Source organism: Eleutherodactylus coqui, chromosome 10, assembly GCF_035609145.1.
Source record: "Eleutherodactylus coqui strain aEleCoq1 chromosome 10, aEleCoq1.hap1, whole genome shotgun sequence".
NCBI lineage: Eukaryota > Metazoa > Chordata > Amphibia > Anura > Eleutherodactylidae > Eleutherodactylus > Eleutherodactylus coqui.
This window is the reverse complement of record NC_089846.1, coordinates 35882598-35899164: the sequence shown is the minus strand read 5'-3', so window position 1 is coordinate 35899164 and position 16567 is coordinate 35882598. Positions and strand designations below refer to the sequence as shown.

The 16567-nt window shown below is 41.6% G+C and overlaps 1 protein-coding gene across 3 annotated transcripts in view; it reads right to left on the bottom strand.

Annotated features, from left to right (window-relative positions):
• Positions 1-1669: 1669 nt before the first annotated feature.
• Positions 1670-16567, bottom strand: part of DENND1A (DENN domain containing 1A) — a 674161-nt gene continuing 659263 nt past the window's right edge. For 2 of the 3 annotated variants that reach the window (XM_066580803.1, XM_066580804.1), the window contains 2 exons: positions 10059-10311; positions 1670-9070 (listed from right to left, as the gene is read on the bottom strand). In XM_066580803.1, the coding sequence (XP_066436900.1) occupies positions 7859-9070; positions 10059-10311 (1465 nt within the window). In that variant the 3' untranslated portion in view covers positions 1670-7858. Of the gene's footprint in view, positions 9071-10058; positions 10312-11725; positions 11855-16567 lie in introns of all 3 variants that reach the window. The other variant, XM_066580802.1, reaches the window with a different exon arrangement.

Sequence of the window (16567 nt, the reverse complement as noted above, 5' to 3'; positions counted from 1 at the left end):
ACAAATTTGATTCACCTTCCTCAATTCCCTCCTTTAGCTCATTCACTCAGCCAGTTGTGATTCCGCCTAATAGTTGTCTTGTTAATACCATATTTGGTCATTTTTTCAATAAGGATGGTATGAGATACTTTGTGGAACGCTTTAATAAATTCAAGATTTAGTATATCTACTGCATTTCTCTGACTAACCCAGTCGGTGATTCCATCAGAGAATTAAATTAGATTAGTCTGGCATGACTTATTTGTTACAATACCATGCTGGCTCTGGTTAATTACTCCATTCTCATCCAAGTATTTCCATACATGTGGTTTAATAAATTGTTTAAAAATCTTTCCTGGTATAGAAGTCAGGCTCACAGGCCTGTAGTTTCCTGGGTCCGTCTTCTTTACTGAGCTCAATTAGAGTAGTATAAATCTATCCTCAATACACTCCCCCAAGTGGTAACTGCAAGCAGACAACAATTAATATCTACATATATTATGAAATGAAAAAGCACATCATTTTGGATCTATTTAGATGAAGTAATGAAATGACAGTTACACTTTACTGACACGAACCAAACACTTGAACAGTAGCCGCTCTCCAACATCCACATCCACAGGCGCTATAAAAGGATACAACGAGGCAGGATGGTAGCTGGCTGTAGATATTTATTTTCCTGTAAGTTTCACAAGTTCATTTTCACGGCTTTGTAAAGTGCACACTATTTCACCGAGCTTCAAAGGAAAAACAGAGTGATACTTGTTGTCTTGTGTTTTACACACAGGATAAAAAGGTATAAATGATAGAAAAATACTTTTCTGTGAGACAGCGAACACGCTCATCACTGAAATGTGCATGCAACTGTATAAAACAAAATGCACGTTTAACCCGTTCATTGCCTGACATAATCACATAACTCTCCCATCGCCACTAAAGCAAAAGAAAAGATTTGTATTTAAAAACAAAACACTATGATAAGTTAAAAATCGTACTGTAAGTCACATGCAGAATACGGCGCCTCCGAGTTATTGTTACACAAGCATCTAAAGTGGACTTGTAATCTCCGTCCCCCTAACCTATATTCATATGGCTGGTATGTGAAACTTATTCACAGCAGAAAACAAGAGATTCCATATGCAGACGGAATAAATGCCTAGGCACAACAAGTACAATACTTCATGGCTACTGACAGTCAGCTACTGTACCTGGGTTAATCTATGGTTTCTATGTGCTGGCACGTATCAACACCTGCCCATTAACATGCACACTCCGCTCAGAGTGGAGTGGATGAGCAGCAGCAAGACTCCTCTGGCACCGCTAATACTGGGAATAGAAATAATGAGATGATCAGCTGTAGGAATAATGCACGCCTAATTGTATGGTCTCTGTAAGGGTGCATCCCCACGAACATATATTGGCTCGGTTTTCACGCCGAGCCAATATACGTTGTCCTCGTGTGCAGGGGGAGGAGGCTGGGAGAGCCAGGAGCAGGAACTGAGCTCCCGCCCCCTCTCTGCCTCCTCTCCGCCCCTCTGCACTATTTGCAATGAAAGGAGGTGGGACGGGGGCAGGGCTAAGTGGTGAGAATTAGCCCCGCCCCCGTCCCGCCTCTCCTCATTGCAAATAGTGCAGAGGGGCAGAGAGGGGGCAAGAGCTCAGTTCCTGCTCCTGGCTCTTCCATCCTCCCCCCTCTGCAGATGAGGACAACGTATATCAGCTCGGCGTGAAAACCGAGCCGATATACGTTCGTGGGAATGCACCCTAAGAGTGGGTCTAATTGTCCATTTAGACCTGCCGATTTCTCGTTTGAACAAGCTGATTATGTCGGAGTTTGTGTGCTCGGGCTGGCTGTTTATATAGGGAGATACATCGTTGGCTTACTCAAACAAGAAATAGTTCATTCGTTCACTGTATGAGAGAATGAGAACGAGTGAACGATCGGTATTTAAACCGAACGATTAGTGAACGAGCCAAACAATGATTGAATGATGAATGTAACATGAACGATTTATCATTCGTTGTTCCATCCTTGTCTGCGTTTACACTGAACGATTATCGTTCATTTTCGCTCATTTGAATGATATTCAATCATTCGGTGTAAAAGGGCTACATAGTGACGTGTTTCGCAACATCAATTCTGAGAAAAGTCGCACAACAAAAAAAATGTACAAACTTGTCTGTGACTCGACGTCTACAGGAAAGATTTCTATACATAGAAGGGGGCTCTTAACTGTAAGAGCAGTGAGACTATGGAACTCTCTGCCTGAGGGCTCTTTCCCATGAGCGTAGGTGTTTTTACATGCGCCCGCCGGCGCCGTGAAAGCGCGTGAACGGGCGCACAAATCTAATGTTTGTGCGCCTGTTCAGATGGCACGGACCTGGCGCATACACGCCCTGATTACTTCAAAAGGGTCGGTGATCTGGGGATTATTCTATGCGCCAGATTGGAGTCAGGAAGGAATTTTTTTTCCCTAAAATGAGAAAAATCTGCTTTCACCTCATTGGAGTTTTTTGCCTTCCTCTGAATTAACATTGGGGGGGGGGGGGTAATACTCTGAACTGGATGGACATGTGTATTTTTTTCAGCCTTACACATTATGTTTTTATATTAAATGGCTCCACTGTGCGAATTAGTGGACACATGTGACATTACTTCCCTCTGCAACGTTACTACCTTCCATAATGAACAATAGGACAGGTCCACTTTAATGCTTTGCTACAAGAGAAACTTCTAAACCAGCAACAGTAGAAAAGAGGCATCAGTGAGCAGAACAATGACTTCCAGCAAGTAATACACATTTATCAGAGAACACTGGCGACCTGATAAGCACTTTGTCATAAATTAGTGCAGTAATATGTTTATACAGTGCATCCATCTTATCGTGTTCCATCTACATGTAGGTTATACAATGTATATTTCCAGTCTAACCCTGCCGGAAAACACAATAGTTTACTATCATGATCTAGAATATTTCAATGCAATTCATACTATTACAATATGTGACACTTGATATTCATATATGTCAAACTAAAGAAACAAAAAGTAAGGTTTGTAGTAACATTTCTTGACCAGTAGGTGGGGTGGTGCATTTGATGAAATTCTGGTACAGCAGCAGCAGCCGCCTCCGCACCTGTTCGATTTACTCTATATTGCACGGCAAAAGCCCCTCACTCCCAGAACAGTGTTATCATGGAGGTGCAAGCAGCAGGTATATAAGGCTGCTTTTACACCTGCGTTAGGGCTCAGTTCAGGGTTTCTGTCTCTCTGCTCCGTTTTTGGAGGAGAGAAACTGAAATAAAATTTTTAAAAAAACCAGGTGCATTTTTTCCCCCCATTCATTTCAATAAGGTTTCAAAAAAACGAAAAAGCTTAAGTTTGTTTCGATACAATCAGGTTTCCGGTTTTGGGGACAGAAAAATAGCACAGTCTGCAGCATTACTTTTCCATCCTCAAAAACGGAAATGTGACGGAAAAGAAGCAAACTGAAGTCTTTCTGTTTTTTGTTTTTTTTTCTTTAAACCCCATTAAAACCCGGATCCGTTTTTTTCTATTTTATCCAAAAACGGAGCAGAGACGGGAACCATGAACTGCGCCCTAACGCAGGTATGAAAGTAGCCTAATACACGGTAAATGTAACGTAAAGCAGCACTGAAATATATAGAGGCTAACGTATCACACAAGAACGCTACAGTGCAACAAAATAGAGAGAGGGTCCTTCTGGCAGTCACAAAGCTTAGGACACGATGACTTGGGGCCACGGTGCTGGATACAGGGTCATTATGGCAGCTTTATATGCAGATAAGTATATAAAAGCACATAATGGTCTCTAGCATCCTGGTGGAAGGGGTCTTCAGTTAATAATGTGAAGCACCAACCCTAAACATGGAGTAAATGATAAACTATTCCCTTGTTTTTTTCCTTGTATAGGCAGCTGAGAATGTTGGAAACTTCAGATGTAACAAAATGTAACTTGACTGATAACTTTCTGCTACAAGTTATCATTAAGCCATTGCAAATCTATTGATCTCTTAACACAACAAAAGCTATTGAAAAAGTGAACAAACCAAGGCACAGAAAGTCATCAAAATGTGTTAACTTAAGAGTCAAGTTAAATCTGGCTGCATCTGTAGATACATTCTCCAAGGAATCTATATATGTATATACAGTTAATTGAAGCAGCAATCCAGTTCTACCCAACTTTTGGGCATTGTAGCTGACATATATAGCCGAGGGGTCCAGTCCATTCCCACAAGTAAGGCTGGATTCCCACGGCCTTTAGGCAATATGCTCAGTGTAAGTATTCCTAGTATCTACATCTAATGTGCCCACAGACATCAGATGTATGCCAAAAGAATGTCCTTTTGCCATACGTTTGCCTAGTATAGATCAGGGCCAGCAGTAATGCTGAATGATGTCTGAAATTAGGGTAGCCATATGCATTAGATATACGGTACACCCACCGGTTTTGGCAGAACTGCCCAATTATCTGATGTGTGTGAGGGCCTCCAGACTTTCCGCTCACAGATGTTGAGTTGGATTTCTGAGGCCTAATCCTGTTGTTCTTGGGAGATAAGCAGCTTCCAGGGGTGTCTAGCAAAGGCTTTTCCCCCTCCCTAAATGCAAAACATGTGCATGCTCAGACAAGTGCATGTGTATGGGCTCGGGAAAGATCTAATATGCATGGGCTGCCTTAGTCTGAGAGGGCCCAGTCCCTACTGAAGATCTAGATTTGCACCCTTAGGTGAACTATATATGATCTTTTAACCCTTTCCAATCCAATTTTGGATTCAGAGTTTCCTAAAAGGCTTTCTCTTTTTGCGGTTATACAACAGTGCCATCTGCTGGCTAAAACCAGTGTGTGTGCACCAGAGAAGCACCGACAGAGGAGTGGCTGTCAATAGACGGTAAGAATACCCTGTTGGACGTCTTCTGACATTGGAGCTGTACAAGCTTCAATCAGAATGTAGGAAGACGTCAGACAGAGGATTGGAAAGAGTTAAAGAGTGCATACTGTCTTCCTCTGCAGTCAGAGCATACACTGTATGTATATAGTTGTTCCATATACTGTTTATATAGCCCCAAAACTACTTTTACATCGCGGCGTACAGTAACTGAATGACATGATGGATTTACATTAATTTCTTACAAAAAACAAATTGCTTTGAAGACAATTAAGTGAATTTTCCAGGGGCCACAATAAATGCTTCCTAGTATCAAAATCAGTGCACTCACACTACACAGGGAGGGTGGCAGTTATATCACAATTAGGCCATATTCATCATTGAATTCTGAACATGCTCGGAGCATGAGAAACATGGAAACCAGGACCGGGCGGAGGCAGAATACAGTCAGCAGTGCGAGGGACACAGCTGACAGCAGTCACTGCCCATAACTACAGTCCTAATTTCTATGTTTTCCACACTCCGAGTATGCTCGGAACGCAATAATGAATATGCCCATAGTATATATTGCTGATTGAACAGAATATTAAAGTGGTTGATCAGCTTTAAACTATTCATTGGCTATCTTCTAGATAGTAGATTGGCAGAGACTTGCTACTCACTGAAGCCGATTTCTGCTAGAAGCAGGCAGCTCTGTGTCCACTGCAGTGGTCAGGCTTGGTATTACAGGCAAGGTTTGCACTCACTTTAATGGGAAATTTACATGTAGTACCAACCTGGCAACTACAGAGGGATCAGAGCTGTTTGCTTCCAGCAGAAATCAACTCCAATCAGTATTGCAGCGGGCCAGCAAACAGTTGATCACCAGGGGTCCTGGCGGCAGACCCCCACTGATCTAATATTGATGTCCTATTCTTAAAATAGGACATCTATTGTTTAAAGATCAACAACCTCTTTAAAGGACTTTTACATGGGGTAATGATCGCCCATATGGGCCTTTCTTAAGAACGACATTCCACATCATTGTGCTGTTTAAATATGTCCAATGAGTGAACGATAATTCACTTGTTTTTCATTCATTTTGTTGTGTACATGGACAAATCTTCATTTGTCAGCAGTACATCCCCTTTGTGTAAATGCAACTTGCTGCCGCCAATAACTTATAGGGGGGAAACAAAAGATTCAAAGAAAACTTCCTGATTATTGAATGGTTCATATGATAGTACACAAGTGGCAATCGAACTGCTATATCGTTCATCAACTCTCATGACTGGCAATTATTCAATAGTCAGGAGGTTTGTTTCTGCCCTCATAAAAGAATGGCTGGTATTGTATTATAGCGTTCGCTTTGTCTGCGGCTTGACTGTCCCTTGGAAATACCATGATCTTGGGGAAAAGTGGTCTACCAAAAAAATCAGTACATTATATAGCAACCATTGGGTGCCATTATGCTGCTGTTGATGTGGCGGTATTACATGCACAAATGTCGCTATGACGCTCCAGTATTACTATTTCACATTGCAAACATTTTGCAAATAAAGTTAATGGTAGAGCTACACAACATACTGTAGTAAATGCGGAGAAATAACACAGCGCCGCTCTTACCAACCTCTTACTACTTTGAACCTTTCAGCTCAGACTTAAGGCAGCTGAAAAACAACAATCTCATCCCAAAAAATTTTTTATTTTTTAATTTTTTTTTTCTTTACAAAAAAATCCCCCTGTTAATCCTGACTGGAACCAGCGGGGCAAAATTGTGAAAACGTCCAGAAGTTTAAAATGACTTTTTGGTGAACTTTAAAAGAAACGTAAAAGTGTTTAACACGTGTAGTATGAAGAACCATACATCTAAACTGCGCCATGTATACTCATATAACATGGGAGGGTTCCTCTTTTCTATATCATGGCATCAGTTAAGGCGGACTCCATGGGTTTAGTATGGTAAGAGAAAAATTGCAAAAAAACAAAAAAAAATCTCCCCACGTTGTATTACTGTGTAGTGTAGGGCTTCAGTGAGAATCTACTTTGCCTAGTGCAACAAGTACTGTGTATAAGTGACTGGTGCTGTACGTATATACAGAACAGTGGTATATAGTGTGTATATTGACACTGAAAAGACTTAAATTGATTTTTAGATGTCTCAGCTAAAAGGGCAAACTCCACCTAAACATGGCCTGTTGGTCTTATGTGAGTATTGAGGAGTACATGTGGACACTATGGTGTACAAGCTACACTTGAAACTAGTACATTCTGTGTTCTAGATACTGTCATTTTTGGTGGTCTAAAACATCAATTAATTGGACATAGTACATAGAATGTCAACTTTAACTTTATATCAACTGAAGTGTCGAAGACCGAAGTGCGGCAACTACCTATTATATCTTGTTTTGAAGACTGATGGACTAAGTCACAGAAACCTCTACCGATTAAGTGTATGCATTCCGTTACACAGCTAATAACTTTTTGATTCTTAGTGGCTGTAAAATCTTTATACAAAACTGTGTGTTTCACAACAATAATCACAATTGCTATCACAATGATCAAATTTGCTATCGAAGACTAAAAACTGTGCTGCTTCACAAACTGCGGCACATGATAATAACGTGTGCTAACACATCTTATAGCACACTCGGGGACTCGGTGGGGAGTTAACTCGATAAACAAAGTGTCAATTTATAGTCCTTGACAGACGTCTTATTGTGATGCTTGCTTCGCACCAGTTTTTTCCTTTTAAAGCGCTGGATTCAGTAGTTCTACTTCAAGACAAATTCCAACTCGAAAGTAGTCAAGCAGTCAACAAGCAAGAACTGGGAGTTACCCAAACCTAAAGAGTATAATGAGTCAATTGTGTTTAAAGCCTTTAATTCCAAAATGTCTGAAATTTGGGAGCAAATATTTTATCCCATGGTCATTCCACATGTCTTTTTAAGAGCAAGACCCCTTGCTCCTTAACCAAAACCTATAAATTTGAATCCTACTCAAAAGTCTCCCATCGTTTCCGTAGCTGTTCGACTTTGCCCGGAGTTGGAGTTACTGCTTCTTTTGTTTTATTGAGCAGCTCATCAAAAGGATCCTTAGGCTGACCCGGTCTAGAGGGTAGAAGGACAGGGTCTGAGATTTTTGAAGGTCTAGGAGGGATGGCTGGATACTCCCTGGGCTTGTTATTTTGAGGTTTGGCAGGAGGCTGAGTTATAGGCAAAGTTCTATGTTTGACTGGGCCAGTTATGATTGGTGGAATGTTTTGCCGCGTTTCTGAGGTTGTTTGACTTTGCGGCATTAACGTGTTGACTGTCGGACCCGATGGAACGTGGCCAAGTAGACTACTTCCTGACAAGGCTGGAGTTGGGCGTCTCTGGCTGTGATAAAAAACCGACCTTGAGAAAAGAGAGTTGGAAACAACTGGTGGAGTAAATGGTCTCGCTGTAATGCCTATCACAGAGATAGAATGGTCCGGTGGCATTGCTTGGATAAACGGATTAAGCGGTGAATGTATAAATGCAGGTTGTGGGGTTGAAAATCCCAACTGATGAGGGTAAGCTGCAGGGGTAAAATCACTTTGTAGAGAGGTAAAACATGGAGTGCTGGAGTAATGGGGTGCTTCAGAGCTCTGAAGACCGCTACCTAGAGGAGGCATGGTTTCACTCTGGCCCTGACCTACTATTAAAGGATCTAAAAGACTAAGAATATCATCATTTACAGAAACTTCAGTAGAAACTTTGAGAGGTTGTAACAAGTCCTCAGAAACTTTTCTATGTCCATCCGATACTAATGTTTCTCTCGAGGGTCCTTGTAGAGTTTGCAAAGGGAAGCTGATGTTCTCCCCGAGCTGTAGCTTTCCAGACTCACTTACTGCTGGTACATTTAGCTGCTTAGAGACTCTTGGAGCTGGTGGAGGAGGAACAATTCCCAGCTCTGGCGTTTTCCTTCCATGTGGTCTTGGGATAGTGATATTACCTTGGCTGCTGCTAGATGTTCCCTCTTTATCGACAGATAATGATGTAATTTCCTTATGCGGAGTACTTGCGTCACTCCCAGGAAGGGATGTGTGTTTCTCAGGTGAAACCTGAAGATATTTGTTAGGGATAGCCATGTCATCTTGCCCCATGCTCCATAGTTTATTGTACGGATGGCTGTATTTCATTGGTGGAACCAAACGATTTCTCTCCGGTACTGTTAGATCCATTCTCTGTCAAACAAAATTTCATTGAAATGGTGTAAAAATTATTTTTTTCTTAAACAAAGTGGTTTTAAAAAGTGTCATAGCCCAGGGCCAGATGCTTTGTACATCACTCCCTCATGGTTTTCAATACATCTGCTAGCGGTTATCGAATGGAAAAATCCATGCTTGGCTTACAGAGGCTGACAAATCTGCCCTAATCATATTGATGCTCGGCTTGTTGTAGTCTAATTATTAGAACTCTCTCTAGCAATGAGCTGTGTGAGCCGTGTAATTCTTACATGGCCAGGACAAAAGCTTAATTTTTTAATTATGAAGGTTACCATTCCATGACAAGTGGAAATCTTGAAATCCATAAGTTATTATAATATTTATGTTATAACATAAGTGTGACATTACTTTAGGTGCAATTTCAGATTTGCTAAGACTGTGTTCACATTTGTGTTGGAGACTTCGTTAGGAGTCTCCAACACAGATCCAGCACTAAATCCTGGAAGAAATAGTGCAGCATGAAAATGCGCATTGACCCCAAGTCAACAGGGTCCATTGGGTGCTGTTCGTTATTGTCATATGACGTAATCCTTTCCCTACTATCATTCAATTTTTCTGTTCCTTTGGCAAAACATAACAGAATGATTGACCGCAGATGTGAACATAGCCTAAAGTTACCTTTACATGCAGTGATCATCACCCAAATAATCGCTGGAAACAGCAAATTCAGGCGATAGTTGTCCTGTGTGGACACGGCCACCCACAAGGCAGTGAGCAAAAAATTGCTCACTTGTCAGAGTCCCTTGGTTTTATCTCACCTAAAAACCAATTGACTGTCAATCTGTTCATCTATGAATGACTACCTGTTTGCTGTGAATGGAGGTTGGCAGCTGGAAGAGTTCACCGGCACACTCCATTCTCCAAACAACTATTGCTCTTGTGTGAAAGCAGTCATCCCGTTTGAAGGCACCTAAATTCATTTATTGTTTTAAGTAGGATACTTCACCTGATAATCAAATGTGAAATGGTCTTCATGGTCCTCCTTAGGGGTTCTCAAGTCTTCCAAACTCTTGGCTTGACTTAAAAGTGGTGGTTGTGATTCCACATCGAAATTACTAAAGATATCTTCAAGTAGATTGATATTTGGGACCTCCTTATGTGATAGCTCCTGGTCAATCACTGAATCGCTGTCCTTCTCTGGGCTGATGATTTCATCTCCATCAGCATCTGATTCCTTCAACGTCCGATACTGTTGAGGCCTAAGGTAAGCATAAGTGAGATGTCATTTACACAATTAAATTAATTGAAAAAATGCTAAATGGAAGGGACATTTTTTCAGGTTACAGTTGGCCATACATAGGGAGGTCTCTGCTGAAACACGTGTGACCATGGCCAGAATGCTCATTGACAACATATGTGGTCTAATAGTTGCGGTCAAAAGCCATATACTTTCTTCAACATATACTGTAGATAATGGCGATTTCAACATTAAGTGGATCAGTATGGGAGAGGGACGTACTATGGCAGATCAATATTTCATTTATTTTATTACAGTGTTGGCTGGATCTATGCATCAAATTTACCATTGATCCTACTGTACACGTTACATTTACAGAGCATCTCAAAAGTGTGGAAACACTCATATAGAATGAAAATGGTCTTGTAGACAGTGATCTAATTTTACATAAAAGCTGTTAGGTCATGTCACCAAAATGTCAGCCATTTTGAATACCACGATCTTGGTTTGAACTCTAATTCAGCCAATAGGAAGGAAGATGTGTGATACTGTATATCAAACTGGCAGAGAATTTTACCAGAAAACAATGGTGTGCTTCATATTAACATAACGTTATTTGTTCCTATGTAAAAAAAAAAAAGGATTTTGCTTCATTACAGGCAATGTGAATGGTGGTATTCTCACAAGCAGAATGTGTTCAGATCGTCCTTATGTCAGGTCGACGAAGCACATGTGTCATTGCAGCAGATTTCAATCAATGATACCTAATCAAACTGCCAATTACCCATAGTGCAGTTCCAATCTTCTTTCCAAATTCTGAGAAACACGTTTTGTTGCTGATGAACAAAAATCTAGATGACCAAAAACCATTACTGATGAAGCATCAGCAACCACCATTCTGGCCTCATTCAGCAAGAGTCCACAACATAGCAGTCGCCGTCTGTCTCAAGAATGTGGGGTTAGTTGTGCCTCCATACAATAAATTTTGTCAACGCATAAATGACATCCTTACAAATTACAGATGTTAGAACACCTGACGGAGGACGATCTCTACATTTTCTACTTGAGATAATGCCAACCAATCACATTGCCTGTAATGAAGAAAAATCACATCATCATAAGAACAAATAAAATTATGGTAGAATAAAGCACACCATTCTTTTCTGGTGAAATTTTATGCCAGTTTCATATATCACACACCTACCTTCCCAAAATTAGAGTTGAATCCAACATGGCGGTATTCAAAATGGCTGACATTTTAGTAACAAGTCCTAACAGGTTTCCCTCTTCCCCAGCAGCTTGTACTATATGGGAGTTTCCACACTTTTGAGACACCCTATAACACATGATATCATCGACCTAATTTACTTCAGGCTAATCTATGGTAGGCGAAAATCAGAGTTATAAAAAAAAAAGAGAGAGATCAAGACAGAGACCATTCAAAGGGAGCAGAGAAGATAAAGTTTTCAGAGAAGGCAGAAACAGGATCCTCTTCCTGCAGGAATTCGTCGTCAGAGGAATCTTCAGAAAGGAAGACAGTATAGTGGCGTGTGGGCTTCACAACGCTGAGAAGACAGAAGGTCAAGATAGTTAGCAGCATACAAGGTATAGTCCAAACACGTACAAATACTCCAAGAGGTAATAAGGGGCCACAGTACAGATATTCCTATCATAATACATCACAGGTCAAAGTCAGGTATGTACAGATAGTAAGAACAGATGGCCGTATTAGGAGGAGCTTCGTTTATGTACAGTATGTGCTACTCCATAGACTAAAATCAGAGAGAGAATGATGATTGGCACATTACAGTAGAATGAATTACCAAGATAGTTGTCAGATTGTGATATGGAACCATCTATAGCCACCACTGTGGATTACAACACTCAATTCCTACAGTTCCATACTTCCCAAAAATTATAGAGTTCCTCATGGACTTCACACATCTTTCTCAGTAGACGTGATATGCCTAGTCCAGATCTCTGTGGCAGAAATCGGCAGAGAAATAAATAAATAGTTGGCAAATTTACGTAAGAGCAGCTACTGTAGAGCTTGGAGTTGAGAAGAGGAACATTTGGAAGGTAAGTACAGGGTGGGATTCAGCTTGTTCGCCTAGTTGTCTTGTACCGGTTGTTAAAATAACAATCACTTTGGTAAACCAGGGAGAAGCAGGATGCTAAGCCAATCTCCCACCCTCTTTCTTGCATTCAACTATATCTATGTCCTTAAAGAGGTTTTGTCATTAAAAGAAAAATTATCTAAACTTACCTATTCCTTCCCTGTCAGTCTCCTTATCACATCTTCTCCTGGTTGAGCTTCTCCAGTGCACCAGGTCAGCTCACTGCAGGCTGGGCCCAGCTTGTTATGAGGGCTGCTTATCACAAACTCCTTTTTGCTGGGTCAGTGAAGGTCACATCCCTGTGCTTCACTGCCTATTTCAGAGATAGCTCGCATGAGCAATCTCTGAAGAAGATAGGCAGTCTTGGAAGACTGCCAACCAAATGTACGTAACCTCACAGGAAGGAGAAGAATCAGGCAGCTGGAGCTGAAGTGAGCCCCAGGACGCATATTTGTGATTTCAGCCGCACTTAAGCAGCGCTGCTGATTAGAGCCACCTGATTGGCTCTTCGGCACCACGTGACTACACAGCGTGCACGCGGATTGCCTTCAGCAGCCGTGCACTACACACTACAGTTAAGCAGACGTGCACTACACACTACACTTAAGCAGCACGGGCTTAGGGTTTAGGGTTAGGTTTAGGGTTAGGGTTGGGGTTACAGTTTAGGGTTATGTTTAGGTAACCCTAAACCTGTGCTGCTTAAGTGTAGTGTGTAGTGCACGTCTGCTTAACTGTAGTGTGTAGTGCACGGCTGCTGAAGGCAATCCGCGTGGACGCTGTGTAGTCACGTGGTGCCGAAGAGCCAATCAGGTGGCTCTAATCAGCAGCGCTGCTTAAGTACGGCTGAAATCCCAAATATGCCCCCAGGACTGCAGGAGACAGGAGAACATGGGGGAGGTGAAGATCTGGTAAGTAGACAGATGGGGGAGGAATAGATAAGTATAGCATTTTTCTTTTTTAGTGACAGAACCCCTTTAAAGAGGTTGTCCTATTGTAAACTATAGATGACCTAACCAGAGGATAGGCTATCAATGGCAGATCAGCACAGGTCAGTGACCTGAGAACGCAACTGATCAGCTGTTCTCTGGGCCAGTGCACTCATACACGGAGCTAATTTCTGCAGGAAGCAGGCAGCTGTGTCCCAACTGCAATGGCTAGGCATGGTATTCGAGCATTCACTTCAATATGAACTTCGCCTGTAAACATGCCACTGCAGTGGGGACGGAGCTGTCCTCTTCCTGCAGAAATCAGCTCAGTGCATGGGCACACCAGCCTGGCTAACAGCTAAATGGATGGGCTCCTGGGTGATCCAACTGCACTGATCTACTATTATTGGCTTAACCTGGGGATAGGCTATTAATAGGCTACAACTGGACAACCCCTTTAGGATACGGACACAAACATACATGTTTGTGGCACTACTGTGTACAAGGCAACAACACTAGGCACTCTTCGCTACTCTGCGTCTTCTCTGTGATGCAGGTAGCTCAGTGATGTTATTCCATCCCTGCCATTAACTCTGAGTAAGTATTAAAGTAGGGTACCTTTACATGGGGCAATTTTCACCAGAATAATCACTTGAAACAGTGATTTTCGGCGATAGGTATACCGTATATACAAAGCCACCGACAGATCACTCATTAGTCACTTTGTTTCAGCCCGCTGAAACGAGGCGACTAGTGATCAACTTCTCGCTCTATATTAACAGGAGTCGTTCAATCTTTGAATGACTGCCTTTTCAGTGTGAATGGAGACAGGTGGCCAGTAGAATATTCCAGAGTGCTCTGCTTCCGTTCACTGAGCGACTATCGCTCTAGTTGTTGGGAAAACAGTCAGGCATTTATGCCTCCTCACTGTGAAGGGTGCAGTAAGTTCGCAGTGAGGAGGAAAGGAGAACATGGGACCCTTGTTCTCAGGATCAGTGAGGGTCCCAGCAGTTGGACCCCCAGCTATCAGACTTTTATCACTTATCCTAGAGATAAGTGATAAAAGTTGATTCTGCTACAAGCCCTTTAAACACTGTGGCCCATAGAGTGACCATGTGAATTCATCACATAGCCCCTCACATCCAAGCCAAGTGATGAGGCTGTTCAATGCCCAATGTCCATGTGGGTAGAGCATGTGAGGACCAAGTTGCATCCATGCAGATTGAAATGATAAAGAGTACAATATTTTCAATACAAAGCAATAACATTTTAGGCTCTCTACCATAGCCATCATTGACTCAATACATTTAAGATAACTAAACTTCAGTGTTTTTTACTTCCATAAATCAATAGTAGAAGCAAATATAAGAAATGTTCTCATCTTCTCCCTGTGCAATGATCGATTGCAATTTACTGATACAATGAAGTCCATAAACTGAGAGATCAGGCTACAATTGTGGTCCCTAAAAGTCTAGGAGGGAGGAAGAAGTAGCAGCTGGAGAGAGAAAGACTGACTGACACAGAGATCCTGCTGGTTCCAGGAAATGTGTTTAACTGTCTCACCCCACTGCTGAATTGCAGCTACACTACTCAGTACTGCTGTATAACATCCTCCATGCTGCTTCTGCTTCTGAGTGTGTGGCACAGAGAGTTAGGTGAGCAAGATCCCCTCTTTCCTGTGTGTGCTGTTTATGGGAGACATCATAGCAGCTAGTCTACATCACTTTCCTAGTGCTGAGCTCGGGAACAACTGACAATTAGAGATGGAGCCTATAGAGGAGGTAAATGGCTTAAAATGCAGGATACAATATAATGGTCAGAACTAAAGTTATTCCTCATTTACACACTGGAAAGCTTATTCTGAAAAGTCATCTGAAAGTTTACACTTTGAATCCTGTACAAGCTTTTTACATTCATGAATAGCATTGGTTTGGGATTTGTAAAAAAGAATCTGGGTGGCCCATATACCTGCCACTTCTGTATATCCCAGCATATAGCTACTTTTAAGCCATTAAGGCCAAAACAAGGGTCGATAAGAATCAATGCTTGAAGGATTGAAGCAAACAAATGGAGCACTTGCCCCCGAATAAGAAAATTGCTAAAAATATTCAAAATCAATAAGTCATTAAAAATATATATGTGCAGTATATTTTTGATAGACATCACCTAATAGGACATGGATAAAGGGATTTCTTCTTCTAACAGAGAACTTTTAATGAAAATTGTGAAGTGGAACATAAAAACCTCGGCACCGCTAATTGAACTCACAAATGAGCAAAGACAGGACAAAGTTGCCACGTTCATAATGACTGCTTCTCAATGCGCTGTCTACTAGTACACACATCATACTCGGCATTGTGCATATTATTCTAAGACTTTCGAAAATACTTGAAGATGTTTAGACTTTTCTGCCACTGAAGATAATTGAGATTTTGCTGTGTTGAAGCTCAATATACTGTATGTCAAACACTCATCATCATTGATCAAGACCGCTGCCTGTAATGCACTGCACATTTCGCTCCTCTTGTGTTAACACCTGCACGTGACACTGGTGACAGTTTGCTTCTTTTTAAATACCATGTCAGACACGCATCCTGCAATAGCCGCGGGTAGCGAGGAGCCTGTGTGCAATATTACAAGTGCATGGCTTTATTTTTTAATGAGAAGGATCTGCATGGTGAGAAATCATGGACAGGCCTGCCTCACATCACTATGGCCAGCGCTAGGAATTGCTGACAAATGTAGATATTTCAAATTTAATTGACATTTAAATGAGCCGGAGATTATAACAAGAGGACGAAAGAAACATAATAGTTTTTACATGAGATTAGAGGGTGAAGAATCTTTACATGAACAAATATTGACTACTCGACTGTAATAAACATCCAAAGCAAGAAATGATGACTACTCGTAGACTTGACATCTTATTAACTGTATCTCATTCTACACTGAACGGCCACTTTATTAGAAGCGCCAATCTAGTAGCACGTTGGACCTCCTTTGGCCTTCAGAACTGCAGGTATTCGTCATGGTCTTAGATTCCACTAGACTCTGAAAGCGTTCTGCAGGAATATTGGCCCATGTGGACAGGAAGCTCCTTGTATTTACCAAACATTAAATGAAGGTTCTGACATGCTCTGAACAGCTGACAAAAAAGTTTGATTGATTCATGCTGCTTGTGCCAAATTCTGACCTCACATCAGCATGGCGCAGCAGAAGTCTGGACTCATCTGAC